Below are 25252 nucleotides of genomic sequence, written 5' to 3' on the forward strand. Positions count from 1 at the left end.
TATAAACGGGAGCAGATAAAAAAAAAAACAAAAAAAACAGGCCCTAGTAGAAGGCAGAGTAAGATAAATGGGTTTTAAGGCTGAGATGCATGAAATAAGTTGGGAGCTTTAGTAACACACTGACATAATCCCTGAGCCTGAAGAGTGGCATAGTGAGCAATGTGTGAAGTTCCACAGGGATCAGAGTGATCCAGATGGTAACCACTATGTTTCTGTGCAGACAGACTGCCCAACGTGTACAGAATGAAGGTGCCGTGGTTCAGGGAGGACTCTCTGACCACCGTCGGGTAAGTTCTATTCCCTCACAAAGGTCACCCCCTGACCTTTAACCCTCAATGAATATTAGGAAAAATGGGTAACGAAAAGACACCGGAGGCATTGGAAAAAAAAACAATGTCACGGTTCTCTAATGGAGAAAAATTAGACAGTGGATCACATCAGTACTCTGTGTAACAGCTGATAAAGTTTAGAACTCAGAAAGTGTATCAACAGTGAACAACTGGTAGTCGGTGGTGTAAAGTAAGTATTTCTACTCAATTACTATACTTGAGTAAAATGTTGAGGTACTTGCACTTTACTTGAGTATTCTAATTTTAGGGAACTTTATACTTTTACTCAAAAGAAATATTGTACTTTTTACTCCTACACTTATCTGAACTAGGGATGTCCGATATTATCGGACTACCGATATTATCGGCCGATATCGGCATTAAAATGTGATATCGGAAAATATCGGTATCTGTTTAAAAAAAAAATGTTTACATTTCTATAGAAATTATGTCCGATATTATCGGCCTACCGATATTATCGGCTGATATCGGCATTAAAATGTGATATCGGTTGATATCGGTATCGGAAATTAAGAGTTGGACAATATCGGTATCGGTAAAAAAGCCAATATCGAGCATCCCTAATCTGAACCCATCAGTTACTAGTTCAGTTACTTTGAAGAATTTATTTTTGCATAGAAAAGTGGCACAAATATGGTCTTTCAAATTTGAAGCCTGCCAATTTACAAGAGGACATAACCAGACATAATCAGAGCAGCATAACATACCACTTTAACCTTTAGAGGCCAATGGTTTGAGAATTGAATGCTCCCAAGCACTGGAGTAGGACACATATTTTTTACTTTTGATATTTAACACTATCAGTGCCACTGGTTAACATGGTTGAATGCCAGCACCCACTTCAATGATAGCGTTGTGAACGCATAATCGATGTCTTAATTATGGCTATGTGTCTAATCTGCCCGTCGCTTATCAATGACTTGTTTGCAGTCAACATTGTCGAAACGGATTGTTTTTTAATCTGTTCATTTCCGTTTTATAGCATTTTGAAAAGCCCTCGTTTTCTTAAGTTTCAGGAAAATATAAAGATTCTGTGATAAACGGCATTTACTGGAATATTCTGGAATACACAAAAAATGTTGTAATTCTTCGGCCTATTTATGAATCATTTTCAAATAAACGCTAGATTATCGATAGTATATGTGTACTTATGCACGCTAGAGAAGCGAGCTGAAAAATCTATTCTCATTTCCTAATCAGCACACACACACATAGGGCAATGGCTGATATCTCTGTGAAAACAGATCCGATTATCCTAAGACTGGTAAAATAGATTCCTTACCTCAGATCAGATGTTCTCCAAAAAGATTATTCCAATTCCTGATTGCCATTCCAAATATCGATCGCGTTTATTGATTCGGCGCTGGGTACTGTAAATATGTATTCCACGCTGTTTTCCGGCTCGGCAATCACTTCGATCTCTTCAGATGGTTTGCCGGAAAAGTAAAATGAGGAAACTGGACCCCCCCCCCCCATCAGTCTAATCCAATGGGGTGCAGTTACACGGGGAGAGACGATAGGGGGCGGTATTTTCCCAGTGGAGCTCAGAGAGAGGTTGCACTAGCGTGAGGCTCGATTGATGAAATATGAATTCAAATCGCTAATAATAATTAAAAAAAACGACAAACAAACGCTATATAGCGTTGCTGGCATTCAACGGTCGGCATGAACTAACGACATAAAGCGTCGCTGGTACTCAAAGTGTTAAATAGATTCAATAGCAAATTCTTCTCTACATTTACTTAAGTAGGATTTTGAATGGAGGACTTTTACCTTTCCCAGAGTACTATTATATCTGGGTATTTCTACTTTTACTTAAGTAAAGGAAGTGTGTACTTCTTCTACCACTGCTGGTAGGCTATCTGTTCGTCCCTGTGGGTGACGCGTCCGGATAATACGCTAATAAGTCTAGGTACCCATTCAGTGGAAAACCTCTCGTCTCTCATAACCGACCCTGTCTCCCCTCTCTGTTTCTCCACCAGTGTTCCCTCAGTGACTGAGATCTCAGGGATGCTCCACACCAGCCGTCCGGACAACAGCTCAGGAGTCCTTCTCCAGCTCCACACTGCCCCCAACTGCCAGTACAAGGTACTGCAACCCACTGGCTAGACGGTGTCACACAGGGCGTTTCCCACAGCTCTAAAAGGACAACCTCATCGCGCACAATCGTTTTTTCTACATTTGGATTTGGAAGAAAATCTACTTCCTAGGTTGATTTGCCCCAATCCTACTACACTTACCCTGTTAGGATCTGTCAGTTTATCAGGACAAATAAAATGTTGCCTTCAGCCAGGGAATACATTTTGGTATTGTGTGGCATAATAAAGACACCCTCTTGTTTCATTCTCAGGTGTCAGTGAGGACTTCGTTCCCCAGGGTGCTGGGACAGGTAACGACTCCATGTTATGTTCTTTTAACTACCGGTACTACTCCCGTGGCATGCCACCAACATGTGGCTTTGCACTGATATCAGAGCGGAGAATAATATTTTAGTCTTGTAGCGCATCTCCTGTTGTTCATATGTTTGAAGCAATTCAACTTTTTTTATGAACTATGAATAGTGGTGCTAACCTCCTCCTCTCTTAACCTAATGATGTAGCACAGGATTACAATAAACTCCTCTGTACCTCACTGTATTCTGTTACAGTAAAAGAAAACCTCTGTCATCAGATTAGATTGAATTTTTTTTATTCGGGGGGTTGATTACTTTTTGGATTACTCAAAAAGAATGGGGAGGAAAATGTAACCAGTAACTGATTACATTTTTAAAGTAACCGTCCTGACCCTGCTGCTTTAATTTCAGGTGTTGAGGTTCTGTGGCCCCCTGGTGCCCGTGTACACGGCTGTAGCTCTCCTCCTGGCCTGTGGGGGGCAGCTGTCCTCCATCCTCTGGTCGGGCCGGGCTGTAGACATGAGCCAGGCTGTGGGCAGGGGCCTGCAGCCCCACAAAGTGGACCTACCTGTGTATATTCTGCACTGGCTGCTGGGGTAGGCGCTCTTTGAGCACACATGCTGTCCATACGCAAATAATCTATAACATCAAACAATATTTTCCTCAATTCTATTGTATTAATCTCTTAATTGGCAACGGCCCGGGCCCTCTTTAGGACGATTTGCCCACCAGTATGACACGCCACTTTGCGAGTGTCTGGCGGCTCGGGTCTGCATTTTTTATAAAACATATAATATATAGAATTAAAGCCCAAAATCCACTCAGCGGTTCTCAGGTTACATGCTGATATGTCAGGCGTGCGATTTTGTACACACAATAATCAGATTACCACTCCCGAGGCTCTGGAACTGTCAATCATTCGCCGATTGCGAGAATTATTGGACAGGGTTGTAGCCAATGAGTGTAGCTTTCCAATGATACCCCACATGGGGTTGTGGAATCAGGGATCTAGGTGAAAATCTACAAGCGAAAACAGGAAGTGAAAAATACAAGGAATGCATCGCCGTCGATGAGGAAATGGATTACTGGAGAACTTTATTTTTTGTACACAGTTGACCAAAATCGCTCTAAATCCGCCATTTCTGAACGGATTTCTATGAAATTTCCAGTTTACACCAATTTTTTGGGATGGAATTATTTGGGATATTGCAACTACAGAAAAACGTGAGTACACAAAAAAAAGTACAACTCAATCATCCCTATGTTCATCCCTTATATCACATGCTTATGCATGTGCTATAAGTATAAAGATACGCTTTTCAAAAAAGTATGCAGTCCTCAAGTTCAAGTAAAAAAAAAATTACCACTTTTCTAGGTTAATGCTGTTGGGGATGGGGGACACACTAAACCATTCAATTGTAAAATAATTTATTAACAACAAGCACAAATTTCCTATAGTTATGGCCGCATATGTGTGTGTGTGTGTCTTTGTGCCCTTGTCCCATAATCAAGCTTCCACAAAGTTTAGCCATGTTTCGTGAATCCATTTAGAAATTATAGGCCACTCCAACTGACACTCCCCCTTTTTGCCAATTGGCATGAACAGTGAATCAGCTGTCTTTTAGGTCATGACCAACCTTTCCACAAAGTGCAAGTCTGTGAATCCATTTGGAAGTTATCCACCTTTTTGTGATAGGCCACTCACATTGCCATGCCCCCTTTTAGCCAACTGGCATGAATGCACATACACACACACACTGAGTGGCCTTTCTCACTCACCCATTCGGTTCCATTCCATTCCGTTCTAGTCCGTTCCGAGATCTGATGCGAACTCCCCCCCCCCCCCCCCCCCCTCTCCCCCCTCTAGTTTGTGTACACACTTCAGTCTTGGTTCGCTCCGGGTTCTGTTTACGGTTTGCGTTTTGAGCGTTTACGCTTGCCGTAGGTGATGATGTCACGTTCGAAAATGTAAACAGGAAGTGTGTTAACACGACGGCGGAGATTGGATGCTGATATAAAATGAACAAATAACCAATAAATATGAAGTTATATTTGAACCTCTGTTGTCAAGCCTTGTCAATATAACCCACCCCATTTTATCACGAATGGATGGTGTTGTAGAGTGCGCTTTTGAGCGTTTCCCAGGGCTAATGCTAAGCTAACCGCTAACGCTAGTTAGCTTAGCCTAACTAGCGTTAGCTAGTATAGCCACTGTAGCACTTATTTTTCAGCAAAGAACGTGCAATAAACAAAACGGATACATTCACTGTGTGTTCTGCCTCATTTGTTGATGAAACAAAACTAACATCAACACCATTGAACACCAAAAGCGGAGTTTAGTCTAATCTGCACTGATTTTGTTAGCTTACATGCTAACGTGAATGGAATATGCCAGTATAATGGTATAGCATTGTGGCAAACGCTAAGCTAACGGCTAACGCTAGTTAGCTTAGCCTGTTCAGCAGCTAACATCCCATCGCTCGTGGCAATTATATTGCATGTCATTGATCTACTGGTCGACCACGGCCGACTGGTTGGGCACCACTGGTCTAATAGAAATAAATGCATTCGAACAAGAAACCAATGTATAGACATAGCATGGCAAACAAAATTGCCAGGCCTAATGCGAGCCAGGGAAGTGCTGTGCGTTGTAACGTGGCTTCATGTTTTCATCCACTGAGCTGTGAGGCTACACATGCTTGTTTTTGGTTGAGGTCTGAACTCTCAAATTGCCCATAAATATAGTTTTTGTGGGTATTGTCCAGTTGTTGCTGTGTGGTTTTATCTGCCCAAAATTCAAGCAAGCATGAAAAGCATTACAGTAACGACGTTGTGTGTCATGCCCCCCGCTCCCACTGGCCCGCACCCGAGACCACCTATTTCAAGCGTCCCAGGTTCAGTGGGGGGTATTCCGAATCAGCGCCGGTTCGCTCCCAAAAGGGGTGTGTCCGTCTGAGTGAGAACACTCCTCCCCCCGTCCCCGGGGGCGCTGATTCGACCCCCCGATTGGTGAGTGAGAAAGGCCCCTTAGGATGCTTTCACATTAGGGACCCGGGGCCGTTTTCGAGCACGATTGCCCCAAAAGTCGTGTAGTGGGAACGCTGCGTTCCGTTCCCGGGAACCGATAACCGTTCTGTGGCCGGGACGCGTCTAATCGAAAGGCAACCGGTTCATGTGTTTTGTGAATCTGATTGGCCACTGACGTTTCTGGTCATGTGACATGTGCGCCCAATCGCGTGACGCGCCCATTTCCGCCTCGACCAGCAACGCCTAGTTTATCACTGGTTAAGCTTAGGCGACTCTTTCGAAGTTGGTTAAGGTTAGAGTGTGGAATCGGGGCTGGCGTTCTATCGCCATGCTCTAAGACAAACTCTAACCTTAACCAACTTCGAAAGAGTGCCTACGCTTAACCGGCGAAAGAACTTGCCTTCACACGATTGGTGCGCCCAGAAACAGCAGTGGCCAATCGGAACGCGAACGCGGAAGCATGAACCGGTTGCCTTTCGAATAGACGCGGCCGGGACCACTTGAAAAGGTGATCTGGGAACGATTCGGGTGTCCCCGGGCACGGAACGATTCAAGTGTCTGTACCAAAACACGGAAGAGGCTTGCTGTAACAAGTGCTTCTGTCTGAGTTTAAGGGCGTTTTCTCATTAGTCCTTGAGAACGATAGTTCTCCCTGCATGATCTTCTTCCGTAGCCACAGTTTGTGAAGACGCTCTCTGATTGGCTAGCCCGCGTACAGCGAAGACCCTCTCTGATTGGTTTAGCTCCGAAGGGTCTCTTCCGCCTTGTACATATATATTCTCTACTTCGAAGTGGTTATGCTAACCATAACTCTAAGCATAACCCACTTCGAAAGAGGGCCAAAGCATAACCACTTCGAAGCAGATAATATATATGTACAAGGCGGACATTTCTATCCCAGAAACCAGGGCCCTCATTTATCAACCTGACGTACGCACAGATATGTGCGTAACCCGTGCGTACGATCATTTCTAAGCAAAGTGTGGGATTTATCAATTTGAACTTGTGCTTGACTTTGTGCGTATATTTAAGCACAGGTCGGACCATGCGTAGTTGACGCCGGTGGTAGAATATATTATTACAACAAGGAAATAAGCACTGACTGCGCTCCGCGTAACTCAACTTGTTATTATTTTGCGCATATATTGCAGAAATACGGGAACGTTTTGATTATATTTAAAAGGCTTTGCCATTGTTAAACGTAATAAGTGGAACCCCGAAGCTGTAAGCAGAATACAAGTCATATGAACACCCACGATATAGTGTTCTTCACCCTTCCTATAAGAAAGAATAAAAAACGCATTGCAACGAGAATAGACTGAGGTTATTTGTTGAGTGTATGTGTAGACAAAACCCTTGCAATAAATGTGTCTTAAATGAATGAAAAGCATACATGCTCTGGACACAGAGTATATATCGTGTGGGTGATATCATGACTTGTATTCTGCTTACAGAAGTTCACTTATTTAGTTTTACAATGTCAAAGCCTAAATCAAAACGTTCCCGTATTTCTGCAATCTATGCGCAAAATAATAACGAGTTGAATTCTAACAAAGAACGTATTACATGCTGGTAGGCTGATAGAGTAAACTATGATATGAATATGATATGATATAAAGGTATACTGGTCCGTCCGCGAGGATATCGAGGACTCAGATAGCCATTTGAGAATATAGGCTAAAGCGACGGCCTATAGCCTATACATATTATTTAATGTTTTCATAAGCATTCATAAGTACGAATCAGCGCCGCTCATAGCTGTCAACATTGGCAGGAGAAAAAAGATGCACATTTTAGCCCCGCCCCTTCTCCCGGCCCCGCCCCCCTCGACCCGCCCCCTCCCAATGGAGCTGCCTCGTCGCTGCCAACTGCTGGTCAAAACCTGTATTAAGGAAATTCACTATTATTTTACAGATTACTTTTGTTTTCCTACTTTAAGTGTAAATGCTATAAAAATACAGTAAATTACCTTTTATCAAAATATTAACCATTAAATAAAGGTTGTAATCTGTAAATGTATTTGATTTTACTGTAATTTGACAGTATTTGGAAATAGGGGTGGACAGTATGGTCTAAAATTTATATCACGGTATAATTTGAAGCATAGACGGTAACGGTATATATCACGGTATTAGTGTTTCCGTTAGAATAATTTTTTTTGCCTGATAGGCAGGCTATATAAAGAATGACATCCTCAAGGCATGTAGATTTATAATATTTTAACTTAACACTTTGACTGCCGGGAGCCGTCTTTAGACGTCTTTGCTGGCCATGCTAAAGTTGCCGGGGGACGCTGTACGTCGTCTTTATATCAATATTTCAAAAATCTGCGATCGGATTCATAATGTCCCTCCGCTGGCCTGAGATCCACCAGCAGGACCCACTGAGCTCTCTGGCGGTTCAGGAGCGCCATCTGGTGGCCGATCGGCGCAATCGCTTAACAGGAAGCGCACTAGAGGTTTTGCTAGACGTCCGTATTGCTTCCGGCCACTCGGTACATGTTCCGTGACTCTAGCTCGTCACACTACATAGCGATCGATTGCCAATAACTCGATAAACAACATGATTTGGACGTATATACCATTATACCATTATACAAGCTGGAGATGGACCGGGTAATAATATATCCCATAATGATAAAATTTCTACTCAACGATGATCGCCCAACGGCGCGCGGAGACTGGGGTGAGTTTCAGCGTGTAACGTTACCGTCTTCGATAATAACTGATATTATCAACATTTGACCCACATTAGATGATTGGTATAACGCTGCCCACGGAATTATAAACGCCCCCTCGCCCATCCGGTCAACATCAGATGACGTGTAGTAACTTCTAGAAGTACGTCTAGTTGGAATTTTTTATATCGCGCTGATTGCCATCAAACTGTATTTCATCATCAATATAATGCATTTGGGGCTATATATCACGTTCTGGAGAAAGCTGCAGAAAGAGATGAAAACATACTTATACATTAGACCATACTTTACTATGAATATGTGAATGAAAAAGTTTAACGTTGCTACACAATGAACAATACATATAGGACTTTGAATGGGCCCTAATAATGGCAATGTAGCAATAGAATTTAAAAAGTTATAGCCCTGCAAAGAAGGGGACTTTCTCCATAGACAAATAGCGCTGGCAATCTATGGTATATCATTAATTTAACCTTAGGCAACCAAAGTGTTAAAACTAGGCTACTTTTGCGTATAAAGTCATTATATTCCAAATAAAATAAGTCCCGAGTCGAGACTCCGTGCTGCTCCCATTGCAAACAGCGGGGCTGGATTTTGCTAGAAGCATATGTAGCTGCAGAGCCGCAGAGCCAGTGGCTCTTTCAGGTCGTTCAGCCGTTTGGTGGGGGGGCGCTGTTGAGCGGGCCTGTGACCAGACCTGAAAGAGCCACTGGCTCTGCGGCTCTGCAGCTGCATGCTATTTCGCAAATCCACTGCTGCAGCCGTCCTCCCGTCGTTATCATAACACTACACACATATCATAATGTTTACAGCAAACTGTAGTTGATCACCAGGTATGTTTTATTAACGTAGAATAATTCATATAAGAAAAACGATAGGTAAGATCTCTTACCTTTCTCCACTGGTTAAAAATGCCAGGAACTGAAAATGAAACTTGCTGTGCGCCGCAGTGATATGTGTTTATTATGAAATGACAATTGCGTGTTGACACGCCCAGTGCGCCCACTGCGCGAAGCCTCCTAAATAACCTTTTCCAGTTTGCACATATCTATTATCTATGACTAATTCGATCTATTTTTAGGGGCAAATGCGATTGAAATAGTCGCGCTGTGGTTACATGACGTCATTGCTATTTTAGAGCTGCCCTACCGGTTACACGGTATAGTCAAAATCCATACCGTAGAGCAAATTCATACCGTTTATACCGTTTATACCGTCCACCCCTATTTGGAAACCATAGATGCCAGACATTTAGTTTTCTTGCAGCTTTTTTTCTTACAGTGTACAGTCAGTGAATCCTAAATCTCCACTAGGCAACCACTTATCAATCCAACAAGGACTGGGTGAACTAGTTGCTACATTAAATTAATCAGATACCTGGTTGAAAGTGAAATGCTGTGAACATCCCTGCATTAAGTGTAAGACAAATTCAGTATAAATTCAGTTTATGTAGTAGTAGCATTAACATGTTCATATTTATTGAAATCTTACAATTCATACATAAATGTTATTATGAATTGAAAATGGGGGAAGAAGTCCTTCTTTGGTCTGCATCCCCTTAACAATTGTGTATTGCGCCATACTGTATTGTACCCATTCTGCAATCTGTTAAAGTTAGCAATCAATCAATGTATTACCATAGTGTCTTTATACCTTAATCACTGTCGGCTACATATTAATACTACAACTCAAGAATAATCAAGAGGTTTATTTGTCACATACATAGTGAAATGCAGGTGGCCAGACATTTAGTTTTCTTGCAGCTTTTTTTCTTACAGTGTACAGTCAGTGAATCCTAAATCTCCACTAGGCAACCACTTAGGCCTAAAAAAAATAATGGTTTGTTTCCGGTTGCCGACCGACCCTGCCGATTTAGGTGCGACCCAATATATTTATTATAGTATAGTATATTATATATATATAGTTTAAAAAAAAAAAAGTATATATAATTTTTTTTTTATAAACGTGCCAATACCGTGAACAGGGCGTGAAGAAGGTTGAAATACAGTACAATCCCGGGAAAAACGGGAGTGTTGACAGCTATGGCGCCGCTTCGCACCCAAAAGGGGTGTGTCCGTCTGAGTGAGAACACTCTAATGTTGAGTGAGAAAGGCCCCTTAAGGCCCTCCCATAGTCGAGCAGACTGTACACAGAGCAGACTCCGCGGAGGTCCGCGCGGCTCTTTGAGCTTTGATCTCAGCGGACAGCAGACCCACAGGTGCGAAGCTACTATTTTCTGACGCGCGGACATCCGCGCCGCTGACTTGGTGTCACACAAAACGCTGCTCTGCGTTTTGGTTGACATCGAACTGCATTTAATGTGACGCCGATCTGCATTTTACTCTGACCACTCGCCCCGTGCCAAGAGAGATGTTTGAATGGCTTTTCTAAATGAAGTGTGAAAAATTGCCAGTTTTATTTCGAAATATTGGAAACGGAGATAACATAGAATGTTATCTCCGTTTCCAATATTTTGAAATAAAACTGGTGCTTTTATTTCATGCAATGCGTGTCTTTTCAGCACCACGAGCTGTCCACCTCAAGCCTATACGGTACATTGCATCTTGCTGCCTATATACCTGTTATTCAAGTGCGTAAAACTGCCCGTTTTATTATCGAAATATTGGAAACGGAGATAACATACTCTTTATTTTGACATCGGATGACGACGACATGACAGAAGTTGAACAGCGTGGGGACAATTGTGTAAACTGGCGCGTGACATCTAGGAAATTGGTCCACGGAGGTCCGCTCGACTATGAAGGCTCAAAGAGTCCGCGCGGACCTCCGCGGAGTCTGCTCTGTGTACAGTCTGCTGGACTATGGGAGCGCCTTTAGAGTAGACAGAGTACAGCAACTTGCAATGGGCCTGGTCTACAAGATACACTACATGACTAAGGTACCCATGTACATGTAAAAAGGGCTGTCAGTTTATCCCGTTAATTAGATTAATTAATTACACAGCAAATTATCGCGTTATGAAAATTAACTCAAAATTAATTACAATATTTTTTAATTTATTATTATTTTTTTTTATCATTCATTAATATGGTCCATTTGCATGTTCTTGGTATCTGATTCTAGGGACATCTATGATTCTCAAGGAATGTATTCCCAGTGTCAGAAATACTGTGGGCTAGATCCACAAAGAATGAATTGCACGGTGCAAGGTGCACCCTTACTTACAATTCATTATGAATTGAAAATGGGGGACCCTGATGTAAACAAGACTAAAGTATTTCTCTGGTCTGCATCCCCTTAACAATTGTGTGTATTGAGGGCGGTTAGGTGGCCGAGCGGAGATTGCGTTCGTCACCAACCCCGGAGCTGTGAGCTGGATTCGCCTGTTCGAATCCAGCTCACAGCTCCGGGGTTGTCACCAGCTTGGCTGGCCGTCTGCACTAATACAATTGGCTGTATTAGAGGGTGGGAGAAGCTGGCGGGGTGGGTCCGGGTCGTTGTAAACAGCGACTCCTACAGTTCGGTCGGGGCGCCTGCTAAGCGCGGATAGGACTTGAGGGGGATAGTGTGGTCCTCCCACACGCTACGCCCTCTCGATGAGAATCCGCGCTGCCAGGTGAAAAGAAGCGGTGATTGGCTGGACGTGTGTCGGAGGAAGCACGTGGTAGCCTCCACTCTCCCAGATGATCTGACTGTGGGGGGTAAGTGCGCAGCGACCAGGAAGGGACTGGGAATTGGCATACGACTAACATTGGGATGGGAGAAAATCGGAGGAAAATGGAGGGGGAAAAAGATTGTGTGTATTGAGCCGTACTGCATTGTACCCATTCTGCAATCTGTTAATAACATTTTCATTCAATCAATCAATCTGCACGGTGATTGATTGAATGAAAAAAAAAATTGAGTCAATTGTAATGAACCAAATGAGAATATCAATACATTTTTTTTATCTTTGACTGTGAATAACACCATGCTCAAATTGACCAGACCTGAAAAATCTAAGCAAATTAATAGATGGAAGATTATTAAACAGAAGGTTTTGTAGATACAGTACTGAATTCTGCCATCTGGACACATGCAATTTGAAATATGATTATAGAATATAGAATATCAGGCATAAAATGGTTATGCGATTAAAATGCGATTAATTAGATTAATTAATTACAAATCCTGTAATTAATTAGATACATTTTTTTAATCGCCTGACAGCACTAGTAAAAATACTTCCCAAAGGTCAGTGAATACCACGACCACAACACCGGAGGGAGCTCCACAAATCATGTTAAACCCAGATTCGGCTCAAACAAGGGACTAAACACGTTTCGCAGTTATGCCACATCAATGTGGAACGCCCTACCCACAGCTGTAAAGGAATGTGAATCACTACCCACTTTTAAAACCACTCAAGGAGCACCTACGGGAGACTGCAATTCGAAACTGGCCCCTGTAAATGTCCTAACTCAACCCCCTCCAATGTACAGTAAATGTCCTAACCCAGTAATACACAAGACCCTCTTCTTGGAATCAAGTAAGGTTTCGTCGATAACCCAATGTATAGTTACCCCCACCCCGCCTACCCATCCCCACCCCACCCACCCAACCACCTCCAATGTACAGTTCCCCACCCCACCTACCCAACCCCCCCCCCCCCACCCCGTCCAATGTACAGTTTCTTCGTTAAATGTATATACTCTCTTTTTTTTTAAACTCTTTTTGTATCACAAACAGTACTGTATTTGTAAATCTGTTATGTCATAAATGTATAGATGTAGCAGTACTGTCTATCTGTATGTCATATACAAATTGAAAATGGGGGACCCTGATGTAAACGAGACGAAAGTCTTTCTCTGGTCTGCATCCCCTTAACAATTGTGTGTATTGAGCTGTACTGTATTGTACCCATTCTGCAATCTGTTAATACAATTTTCAATCAATCAAGCGCTCCCTGCACCCTGATGTCTGTCTGTGTCTGTCTCTCTTGCTCTCCCTCTCACAGACACACACAGTTCATATTTCATTTTATTTTACTCCACCTCTTTATTGGATCATCTGTCTGATAATGTCTGTCCGCTAATGTCGCACCGAAAACGACCAAAGCAAATTCCTTGTATGTGAAAACTACTTGGCAATATTTCTCCATCACCGCAAATCCGCCCCTCAATAAATTTTGCCGCGGGGGGCATAATCCCATGGGACAATGCATTGGGAATATTATTGCACGGATATACGGGCGCGGGCGTGGGAACTTGCGCAATGATATTTGCAGCAGGTTGACAGTGATATTTGCGAGTGCTCTCTCTTTTTCATTGTATTTATTATCTTTATTAGCTTTTTCCTGGTTGCGCAGGATCGACAGATTTTTTTTGCCCACGCAGGGCCGACAGAGGAGAGGGGGAGAAACGAGAGGAGAAGAAGGGAAGACATGCGGCATATGGTCACCGGTTGTGGGAAACGAACCCGGGACGACCGCTTCGCGACTCAGCGCGCTATGTGGTGCTGGAGCGCCCCTGCGAGTGCTCTCTTGACTGAGAGAGAGAGAGACCTAAGCGCTCGGCTGAATTGAAACACAGCTTCCCTCGTCGGAGCAGGTTTTACAGACTACAATCCCAAACGGACCTAAATAATATTTAAAAATTGAAGTATGAATACAACTCTATTCTGGGCAAGCAGGTTAGCACCAACAGAACCACTTGTTACAGCAAGCCTCTGCCGTGTTTTGGTACAGTTGATTGCACATTTGCGATCGTTCCGTCGCCGGGGACGCTGATTCTCTCCCAAAACCACATTTTCAAGTGGTCCCGGCATGGAGTGAATCGGCGTCACCAGCGACGGAACGGAGCATTCTCATTACACTACTTTTGAGGCAATCATGCTCGGTTTCGACCCCGATGCCTAGTGAGAAAACCCTCTAAGGAGGAGGGTGCTAACCTGCTTGCCCAGAATAGAGTTGTATTCATACTTAAAATCTTTTATATTATTTAGGTCTGTTTGGGATTGTGAGAGTCTGTAAACCTGCTCCAACGAGGGAAGCTGTTTAAATTTCAGCCAAGGGCTTACGTCTTTCTCTCTTTTCAGAGGCTTCATATTCATAAGCTATAATGTGCCCTCTCAATACCACCTTAACAGACTCCCACAATGTAGCGTCGGAGACATCACCGGTATCATTTGTTTCCATAAATGCTTTCTCCGAGAACAAAGAAGGGTTGAAGCGCCAGCTATAGCGTGTCTGTGGCAGTACCAGCTTTACCAACATCGGAGTGTCGCTCCCTCAAGTGTGCTCGGGAACGAAACAAGATTGGTAGTGTGAAAGCTGGTCAGTGGGGAGGGGGGACTATCGTTCTCGGGAACGGAACGGAGGCAACCGTTCCTAATGTGAAAAAACGCCCTAGTTACACACCGCCTCGTACAGGAGCACCAGGGTACTTTGTATCCACATTACTTATGTCCCCAATGGAAAACGTTCAACATCTGCAATAAAAAAATATATACAACATCTGTTTCATCCAATAAGATAACCTTTTCAACCTGTGCACCTCACTCCAATAATCTTTATTGCAGCAAAAGGATTGTTAAACAAATAGTTTTTATTATTAAATATCGATACTTAAGTGTATGGATATAAGATGAGATATTCCTTTTATTGATCCCCTTGGGGAAATTCAGGATATATAATACTGGCCTGCAAAGTATCTCAATATATCGCTGTATTGATCCCTCACCCCTATATCCACATCAAAGTTCTCACATCCTCAAACAAACCGCACCATACGAGTAAGTGTGAAAGACCCATCAACTTAGTGGTGGGTAGACATGTAGGCCTGTGCCCTACAGTATCGCTCACTTACACCCTCCCGCTTCTCAGGTGTAGCTGGTTCCAGGAGGCCTGGTGCATTCTCCATCTCCCCGCCGCGGACGTTCCCCCCCCCACCTCTCCTGACGGGAGCTCTCGCGATGCCGTGTCTCCGGTGGAGGAATGGCCCCGCCTCCTGTCCCCCCTGCTGTATGTGTTGGGGGCAGCGGTAGCGTTTTGGGGCAGCGTGTCGCTCCGGCTCGTACTGCGCCTGGTCTCCCTGATACTGGCTCCGCTGCACAGGTGAGTTTGTCAGTCAATACAGTAGAAGGAAAGGGTCATCACTGAAAGCCACAGAGGGATTTCTTACTCTCAATTTCATGGGACTGACGGCTAGAGTTGAAATGTAACTGCATTGTATTTCTGTAAAGGTTTTGTTTGTAATGCCCGTAAACATTGAAGTAACATTGAACTAGGGCTGGGCGATATAACGATAACAATAATTATCGCAATATATTTTAATAATCGATATAAATGGTCCTGGTCATGCCGGGCCGTGGCTCAGCTGTTTGGTCCCCGGCCCTGATTCAGCTCTGTGTGGCCCCGCCGTGGCCTGTTCCGTGGTCATCGCGGGCCCTCTCTCAGGCACGCGGAACTCTGTTCTGCCTTCCTGTTCTGGGGCAGCCTCTAGGCTTGGCTGCTGTCAGTGTGAATCTGGTGGGGATGAGTCTTGGCTATTCTGTGGTTAACGCTATCCGGCACGCGCGTGCTCCGTCCTCTACCCCGGCTTACGCGGGTAGGTGGCGTATTTCCAAGAGTGGTGTAGAGTGGGGGGCTTGGACCCGGTTTCCTTTCCTTCCTTCAGTCTATTTTGGGTAAACTGTTGGCTTCGACGGTGAGGGTATATGCCGCGGCTATATCCTCTTGTCATGTGGGGTTTGAGGGCATTACGTTGTTCAGCCACCCTCTTGTGAAGCGTTTCCTGCTTGGTGCTCGGCGTCTTAAGCCGGTTGAACGTTCTCTGTCTCCGAGTTGGGACCTCCAACTGGTCCTCGGCCGGTTGTCTGAGGCCCCGTTTGAGCCTCTTGAGCAGGCGTCTTTGGAACAGCTGTCTTCAAGACTGCATTCCTGCCGGCCATCACCTCCGCTAAGCGCGTGGGTGAGCTGTGTCAAGTCAAGTCAAGTCAAGAGTTTTAATTGTCACGGCATACAGGTATACAATGAAATGCGGGTGGTCTTGCCCGCAACGATGTGCAATACAGTGGTACATATAATAGAATCAAAAAATGAAAAAACAACATTGTGCAGTAAACAGGTAACGGGTAACATGGAGTGACATCTCGGTATCTGTACATAGTTATTTACACAGCATATGGGACATGCTAGTTAGCTTTGGTAGTGCAATACACTGTTCCTGTTATTCTAATTTAAAGTGTCCTTTCCTTTGGCCATAAGTGTGCGTGTGTGCGACATGAGTGTGTGCCCGCTCATGTTAAAGTGTTAAGTGGCTGCTCGTGTGTGAGCGTGCACAGTGTGCGTGTCGTGTGTGTGTTCATGTGTGCTTGTGTGTGGATAGTTCAATGTTCTGAGCACTCAATGTTCATTGTTCATGGCTCTGATGGCCTGGGGGAAGAAGCTGAGCCTAAGCCGCTCTGTCCTAGTAGCTGGGGTTCGCAGGCGTCTGCCTGACCTCACCAGCTGAAACAGGCTGTTATTGGGGTGGTGAGGGTCTTTCATTATTCTACAGGCTCTGGATTTGCACCTCTTGTTGTATAGAACCTGCAGGGGGGGTAGTGCAATACCCGTGGTACGCTCGGCTGAGCGCACCACTCTCTGTAGGGCCTTCTTGTCCTGTGCCGTGCTGTTTCCATACCAGGCAGTGATGTTTCCGGTCAGGATGCTCTCTACAGCTCCTGAGTAGAAGGACTGGAGTATCTTCCCCGATACTCTGAACTTCCTTAACTGTCTCAGGTGGTAGAGGCGCTGTTTCGCCTTCTTTACTACTGTGTCTATGTGTGTTGACCATGTCAGGTCCTCTGAGATGTGGACCCCCAGGTACTTAAAGCTGCTCACCCTGTCCACGGTAGCCCCGTTAATCATCAGTGGTGTGTGCGTCTCCTGCTGTCCTCTCCTATAATCCACGATCAGCTCCTTGGTTTTACCAATGTTCAGGAGCAGGCTGTTGTCCTGGCACCAGCGTTCCAGTACCTCAACCTCCTCCCGGTAGGCCTTCTCGTCGTTGTCCGAGATCAGCCCCACCACCACCGTGTCATCCGCGAACTTCACTATGGAGTTGGAGCTGAACTTGGCCACACAGTCGTGTGTGTAGAGTGAGTACAGCAGGGGGCTCAGAACACAGCCCTGGGGGGACCCGATGCTCAGGGTGATGGTGTTGGAGGTCTGACCCCCCACCCTGACCGCCTGTGGTCTTTCGCTCAAAGTCCAGTACCCAGGCGCTCAGGGCGGAGCTCAGACCTAGCTCGATCAGCTTGTCCACCAGTCTGGTGGGGACTATGGTGTTGAACGCTGAGCTGTAGTCAATGAACAACAGTCTCACATAGCCCCCCTTCTGACGGTCAAGGTGCGAGAGGGTGCTGTGCAGTACCTGGGAGACCGCGTCGTCGGTGGACCTATTTGTCCTATATGCAAATTGCATAGGGTCCATATCACTGGGGAGGGAGGCACAAATGTGGTCCTTGACCAGCCTCTCGAAACATTTCATGACCACAGAGGTGAGTGCCACCGGTCTGTAGTCATTTGGACATGTTGGGGAGGGTTTCTTCGGTACAGGGATGATGGTAGACATCTTGAAGCAGGCAGGGACCACTGACTCCGCCAGGGATTGGTTAAATATGGCGGTGAACACTGGGGCCAGCTGGTTGGCACAGGACTTGAGTATGCGTCCTGTTATGCCATCTGGGCCAGCAGCCTTCCTGGTGTTCACCTGCATAAATGCTCTTCTCACACTGTGTTCCGACAACGAGAGAGCGTCCCCGCCCCCCCGCGGTTGCCCCCCCCCTCCACAACAGCCGGCGCGCCAGTGACGTCACTAGCCGGAGAGCCGGCAGCGCCACTGTCTACACCAAACCGAGCGTAGAAGACCTGTGTGCTCTGTGACCTGTGTGCTCTCTCGGTGCGGCCTGAGTGCTTGTCTATTCGTGTAAATAGCGGTGCGACTCTGAGGCCTAATCCAGTCTTCGTGCCAAAAAATATCCGGAGCTTTTTTCGCTCCAGGGATATTGTGGTTCAGGCGTTTCATCTGCCTCTTCACGCTGGTGAGTTAGAGGCAAGCCTTCACCTGTCGTGTCCCGTCCAGGCTTTGGGGGTTTACCTCAGTCGGACTCAGGACTTCAGGGCTACCAATCAGCTCTTTGTTTGTTATGGTGGCTCTCGCGCGGGTAAGGCACTGTCCAAACAGCGCCTGTCACATTAGTTGTGCGAGGGCATTGCCCTTTGCTACACGTTGGCTGGACTGGCCCCCCCTGGGGGTGTCAGGGCGCACTCCACTCGTGGATTGGCGGCCTCTGCCGCCTTGTTAGGGGGGGCCTCGGTGGAGGACATCTGTGCTGCGGCCTCCTTGTCCCCCCCCCCGGTCCTGTTTTACCTCATGGACATGACTGGGGGTTCTGTCTCCCAGGCGGTTCTGAGGTCTGGGACCTCCCCTGCGTCCCGCCTTTCGGTGGGTTAGCTGGGGTGTGTGCCACGGGGTGATGTGTCACACGTGGTCCCGCCTGTGCTGTGCATTTTTAGGGGTCTCTAGTTCCCTCTTTTTTCGCACTTTGGTGGAGTTGACTGCCGCCCCCTCTTCACTAGGAAGGGCGGGTGGACGGGACGCGTGAATGCTTTACCCAACGCAGTTGTGTTTCCGTGTCTCTGATTTGCCAGGTCATTTCTGGTCATGTGACATGTACACCCAATCGTGGGACCGCAAGTGTCTACACTGGTTAAGCTTAGACGCTCTTTCGAAGTTGGTTAAGGTTAGCGTTTGTCTTAGAGCATGGCGATAGAACGCCTGACCTTCTTTCGACGGTTAAGCTTAGGCACTCTTTCGAAGTTGGTTAAGGTTAGCGTTTGTCTTAGAGCATGGCGATAGAACGCCTGCCCTTCTTTCGACGGTTAAGCTTAGGCACTCTTTCGAAGTTGGTTAAGGTTAGCGTTTGTCTTAGAGCATGGCGATAGAACGCCTGACCTTCTTTCGACGGTTAAGCTTAGGCACTCTTTCGAAGTTGGTTAAGGTTAGAGTTTGTCTTAGAGCATGGCGATAGAACGCCTGCCCTTCTTTCGACGGTTAAGCTTAGGCACTCTTTCGAAGTTGGTTAAGGTTAGCGTTTGTCTTAGAGCATGGCGATAGAACGCCTGCCCTTCTTTTGACGGTTAAGCTTAGGCACTCTTTCGAAGTTGGTTAAGGTTAGCGTTTGTCTTAGAGCATGGCGATAGAACGCCTGCCCTTCTTTCGACGGTTAAGCTTAGGCACTCTTTCGAAGTTGGTTAAGGTTAGCGTTTGTCTTAGAGCATGGCGATAGAACGCCTGCCCTTCTTTCGACGGTTAAGCTTAGGCACTCTTTCGAAGTTGGTTAAGGTTAGCGTTTGTCTTAGAGCATGGCGATAGAACGCCAGGTAGTTTGCAGGCTGTTAGACCCGGAAATAGGCGCAGAACTTGCTGTCCCACGATTGGCGCACATGTCACATGACCTGGCCAATCAGAGCGCAAAACTTGCACCCGGAAACATAACTGCGTTGGGTAAAGCATACACGCGGACGGGACTCCCCTCCCCCCTGGTGGTAGGGCTTGCGGGTCCTCAGGGGGTACATTTGTCGGGCCACGTGTCTGCTCTGCCCCATATCTCATGGCGAAGAGCGAGACGCGAGGCCAGTAGGCTATATAACGAAAGGTTATGACTATAACCTAGTTATACGAGTACTGGCTGAGCGTCTCGCTCTTAGCGCGCCCTGAGGTCCCTTGGTTGGGTTTTCTATGATGGAAACTTTTTCCCGAGGAAGGGCGAGTATGACCATGTCCGGTGTCTTATAGGGGGACACAGGGGCGGGGCCTGGTCAAGTGCATGGGTGCATTGTTTTCATTAATGAAGTACAGTAGGTACTGGAGATAAGGATATATCTCAGTATGGCGAAGAGCGAGACGCTCAGCCAGTACTCGTATAACTAGGTTATAGTCATAACCTTTCGTTTTAAAACCAGAGACAGTGGACAGACTTGTCTGCCTGAGCCAGCTGCAGCCTGAGAACTGGAGTGTGAGGGGATGTAACACTAAAGATGTAAATGTAAAGATGGCGGCAACGACAAAGAATTGCTGCAAAATAAACATGCATCTAATTTTTATATATACTTATAACAATATTGATAATATCGAATATCGAGTGATATGATATTGTTATCGCGATATCATTTTTGGCCATATCGCCCAGCCCTACATTGAACATTGTAAAAGTAAAACCATAACCGTCCCTTTCAGACAGACCAGTCTGACTTGTCGTTGACTTTTTTTGCGTTTGCCCCCCCCCCCCCCCCCCCCCCCCCCTCCAGACCATCTGTTTCTAGAGACTGTGGCACCCTGCATCTCCGGACCCAGCTTGCCGTCGTCGTGTCTCTTTCCGTACTAGGAGGCGTGTCCTGTGGAGCCTTGTCAGTTGTTATAGCCTTTTTGCTCCACCTTTACCGGGTGAGTCTGACTGCAATTTTGACTCAAAGGCCTTGCCCCGGTCATATCTCCGGGTTAAATCAATGTTGTGAGCAAGGAGAGAGTGGGAATACAATAGCTTTGTGTAGTCTACATGTTTTATACTGTGTTTTAACTATACCCTGCTCTGTCTGTGTGCAACACTGCACGCCCAGGTGCTGCGGCTGCAGATGACAGAGAGGTCACTAAGTCACATGCTGAATCTGGTAAGTAAACGGCTCAGTATCGGATGCAATATTTCAGTTTAATCCCTTTTTTTGGGGGGGAATTAGAACATGCAAACTGCACTCCTTTCAGGCACCTCAGAAGCACAAAGAGACAGAGAATGGCACGGTGGATGGCGAGGCCCCGAGCAAACTTAAAGAATGTAACGGCGCCCCCTTGCTGTCGGACTGCGCGCTGCAGGAGGTGAGAGACGACCTGCAGGTCCACCTCAGCCTGTCGACTCTCTTCACCCTGCCGGTGCTGCTCAGCGCTCCTTCGCTCCTCCACTGGATGCGCAACCTGAGGTATTCAAACAGCCGCTGGGTGGACTGTGTTGGCCAGGGCACTCCTGCTAGGAAACTGGAAAAGAAGGGAAGGGTCATCACATCAGACTTTGGTGCCAGTTCTAAATATACAAACTATCTGAGGAAATCTACATCAACCAATATATTAGCTAGGTAACACTGCAATAAAGTGCAGATGATTCTGACATCCAAGGTAATAAACCTGTTTTAAATTGCATCATAAACGAGGAGATGGCTGATCCCATTGAACTCGATGTCTGAAAGTTTGCACACTTGGCACCAATGTCTTCACGCGCTACACAGTGACGCAATGACCCTTCCTTCTTTTATAATAATAATAATAATACATTGTATTTGTAAAGCGCTTCTCAGGAACCCGAAGTCGCTGACATTAGGTGGGGAAAACAGAGAAAACAAAAGGAACATAAGACCACGGGGAAAACAGCCTGATACACAGAAAACATAAGGCCACAAGAGGGGGGGGGGGGTTACGGTTGGGGAAGGTTGAAGGCTAGGGCGAACAGGTGGGATTTGAAGGTGGAGAGTGTGGGGGAGTCTCTGATGGTCTGAGGGAGGGAGTTCCAGAGTCGAGGTGCAGTGTGTGAGAAGGCCCGATCACCAACGTTTTTGAGCTTGGATGACGGGACAGTGAGGGAAGCAGTGGAGGAGGACTGGAGGGAACGGGTGGGGCAGTAAGGGAGAAGGAGGTCAGTCGGGTAGCGGGGGGCCAGGCTATGGAGGGCTTTGAAGGTGAGGAGTAGTGTTTTGAATTTGATGCGTTCCTTGATCGGGAGCCAGTGGAGAGAGTGGAGGACAGGAGTGATGTGGTCACGGGACCGGGTGTTAGTGAGGAGGCGGGCGGCTGAGTTTTGGAACATCTGCAGTTTATGGAGGGAGCGGGAGTTGCAATAGTCGAGGCGGGAGGAGATGAAAGCATGTATGAGGGATAGTTTCCTTGCACTCCTGTCAGCATATTACACACGGTGTAATAAAAAATATTAACTTTGCATAATCCTGAAACACGTACTGTACTGTGCATATATGTGTGATATCTGGGATTTGTCTGTAAACTTCATCGATCTGATACTGTTACATTTCTGCTGTAATAAAGCAACAGTTGTGATTGGAGGATCAAGAAAAGAGGACTGGGTTTGAGATAGGTCAATAGGTACAGTAGAACTGTGTGGCGGGCCCAATGCTCTTTGTGTCCTTAAACCATGTTGAACCTCTAATATTTTAATCTTGTGTATAATTCTACCTACATGTGTTCGACCTGCTGTGTATTATGCCTCTCTTTCCAGATATTCCACACAGTTGGATCCTGACCCTTGCTGGCCACACACTGTGCCTCTACTTATCACATACATGCTGATCATTAACTGTAACACTCTGACACTCAGCAACAGGTAACTAAGCATACAGACACACACACACATCTGTAATACATTTCTGATCAGAAGGGCTGAGTATCAATAAACAACACCGAGACCTTTTCAGTGCTTTATTATAAAAAAAATATATATATATTTATTACATCGCCAAAATGCTTGATTGTGATTGGTCAATAGCGCTCGGTTGCCCGTAGCAGCGGCCAATTATTTATCGATAATTCACCGCTGCTACGGGCAACGCACAATAATGACCGCTGTTAGGTGCAACAGAGCGCTATTGACCAATCACAATCAAGCATTTTGATTGCAGTCACGAAAGCTAAGCTTTACCATTATGCACACAGCTGCACTACATCAGGTGCAATCAAGTCCACACACCTGCCGGCGATGACAGAGGAACAACAGAACAACTGTTGATCTCGTCTTGTCGATGGTGTAAAATTAATTACGTATATTGTTAGTAAGTTAGCCCTGTAATAAGCGGGATAATGTATAGCTATACTCGGTCATTGTCGCAAAATAATTGACCGACACTGCGTTCTGGAACACAGAGGCGCAATGACCTCATAGCTATACATTATCCCTTACTTACTATAGAAGAGAACAACTTAAAACTAATTTAAACAGTTATAAATATAGAAGAGAACAACCTACCCCTGCAGTAAGGTGCTAACACTATTTTAAACAGTTGCTAATATAGAGAAATTCAGGACTTCATTTTAGTGTTACATTAGCTAATTGCTAGCAGTTTTTATTTGAAATGTTGCAGACCAGATGTTCAACTGAAACAACCATGGTGTTACCTAGCAACTAGTCTTGCATTGCCAGACCTCTCGCCACACTATGTTAGCACTGTGTCAGCGCAGGAGAGACCAGACCTCTCGCCACACTATGTTGGCACTGTTCCAGCGCAGGAGAGACCAGACCTCTCGCCACACTATGTTAGCACTGTGTCAGCGCAGGAGAGACCAGACCTCTCGCCACACTATGTTGGCACTGTTCCAGCGCAGGAGAGACCAGACCTCTCGCCACACTATGTTAGCACTGTGTCAGCGCAGGAGAGACCAGACCTCTCGCCACACTATGTTAGCACTGTGTCAGCGCAGGAGAGACCAGACCTCTCGCCACACTATGTTGGCACTGTTCCAGCGCAGGAGAGACCAGACCTCTCGCCACACTATGTTAGCACTGTGTCAGCGCAGGAGAGACCAGACCTGTCTCCACACTATGTTAGCACTGTGTCAGCGCAGGAGAGACCAGACCTGTCTCCACTATGTTGGCACTGTGTCAGTGCAGGAGTGATGTCTGGCAGAGCCCATCACCGTTGCGTAATAGGGGCTTCTGGGTTGTTTGTATTTCTCAAATCAAACCAATTACAGTAGTCTAGGCCAGTGCTAAGTCCAAAATGCAACCTGCTAAATAACATTAGGGGAGAAATGTTTTCTAATGGCACAGAATAATTTTTGAAAAACATAGTATTTTTTTGTGTTTGTTTCAGTAAACTCCTGCCTCTGGCCTCCCGCCTCCCTCTGCCCCTGTCCATCGCCATGGTGACCTTCTCTCCACTCCACCTCTACAGAGTCACCTACTTCCTGTCTGTGGCCCTCGTCCCTCTGGCCTTTTCCAGTTTCCTCTGACGGTACCTTGCTGTTGGTAATCTCCGGCCTACTCTGTAACATAGAGTACACATCGAGCTGGATGGAGTTGGCCCTGGTCTGGGATCCAGATTCAGCTCCAGGGCCATGTCCAGCTGCCATGGAGCAGAGCCGTAGACGTACACAGTTTGGGCGAACCGCCCGCTCATGTTGGTACCAAAGGCTCCATGGCGATTCCACTATGATTTTACAGTCTTAACCACGTGAGGATGCAATGGAACATTTGGTGCGAACATGGCTCCCATTTTATGAATCTGAAACCGAGTTTGCCTTACTCTGTATATCTATAGCTCTGCCTTCAGGGATCGAGCACTCCAAATGAAGCTGCTGATACTAGAGCATTTTAACAGGGTATTCAATGTGTTGTTGCCGATAATGCTTTTCATGACTCGTTTTCAGCAACACGAAGAAGAGTTCTCCTGATGTTAAACCTATTATGGCTGTCACTCCCCCCCCCCCCCCCCCCCCCCCGGCTATCAAACTTATCTAATCGAACATGGTGAAATGTTAACTGATCGAACTGTACTGATGTGATCGATCAAAATCAATAGTAATTAATCAATATTCAGGGGTCTCTGCCTCTCTGCTCGGATGACTGCAGAGCACAGCAGAGGCGGGAATTGAGGTCTGGGGGCCTGCGCAACGTTCTTATCAGTCGTGACTTTCTTTCGCCAGAAATGAGTGCATTCCATAGACAAAAATAAAATAAAAGTGCGTTCGTAATTGTACCAGTAGCGCTCACGCTGTCTCTCCCGCTCACTCTCTCTCTTGTTCACTCGCT

The 25252-nt window shown here is 45.9% G+C and overlaps 1 protein-coding gene across 1 annotated transcript in view; it reads left to right on the forward strand.

Moving 5' to 3' along the window:
• pgap1 (post-GPI attachment to proteins inositol deacylase 1) overlaps positions 1-24834 on the forward strand; it is a 135908-nt gene extending 111074 nt beyond the window's left edge. Inside the window, exons 17-26 of the mRNA XM_084310260.1 lie at positions 221-287; positions 2333-2438; positions 2701-2739; positions 3154-3338; positions 15291-15521; positions 20763-20898; positions 21072-21122; positions 21214-21425; positions 22727-22831; positions 24315-24834. Coding sequence (XP_084166386.1) covers positions 221-287; positions 2333-2438; positions 2701-2739; positions 3154-3338; positions 15291-15521; positions 20763-20898; positions 21072-21122; positions 21214-21425; positions 22727-22831; positions 24315-24453 — 1271 coding nt within the window. The 3' untranslated portion in view covers positions 24454-24834. The remainder of the gene's footprint in view (positions 1-220; positions 288-2332; positions 2439-2700; positions 2740-3153; positions 3339-15290; positions 15522-20762; positions 20899-21071; positions 21123-21213; positions 21426-22726; positions 22832-24314) is intronic.
• The last annotated feature ends 418 nt before the right edge of the window (positions 24835-25252 follow it).

This window comes from Notolepis coatsorum, assembly GCF_963971535.1.
Source record: "Notolepis coatsorum genome assembly, chromosome: 3".
NCBI classification, from domain to species: Eukaryota; Metazoa; Chordata; class Actinopteri; order Aulopiformes; family Paralepididae; genus Notolepis; species Notolepis coatsorum.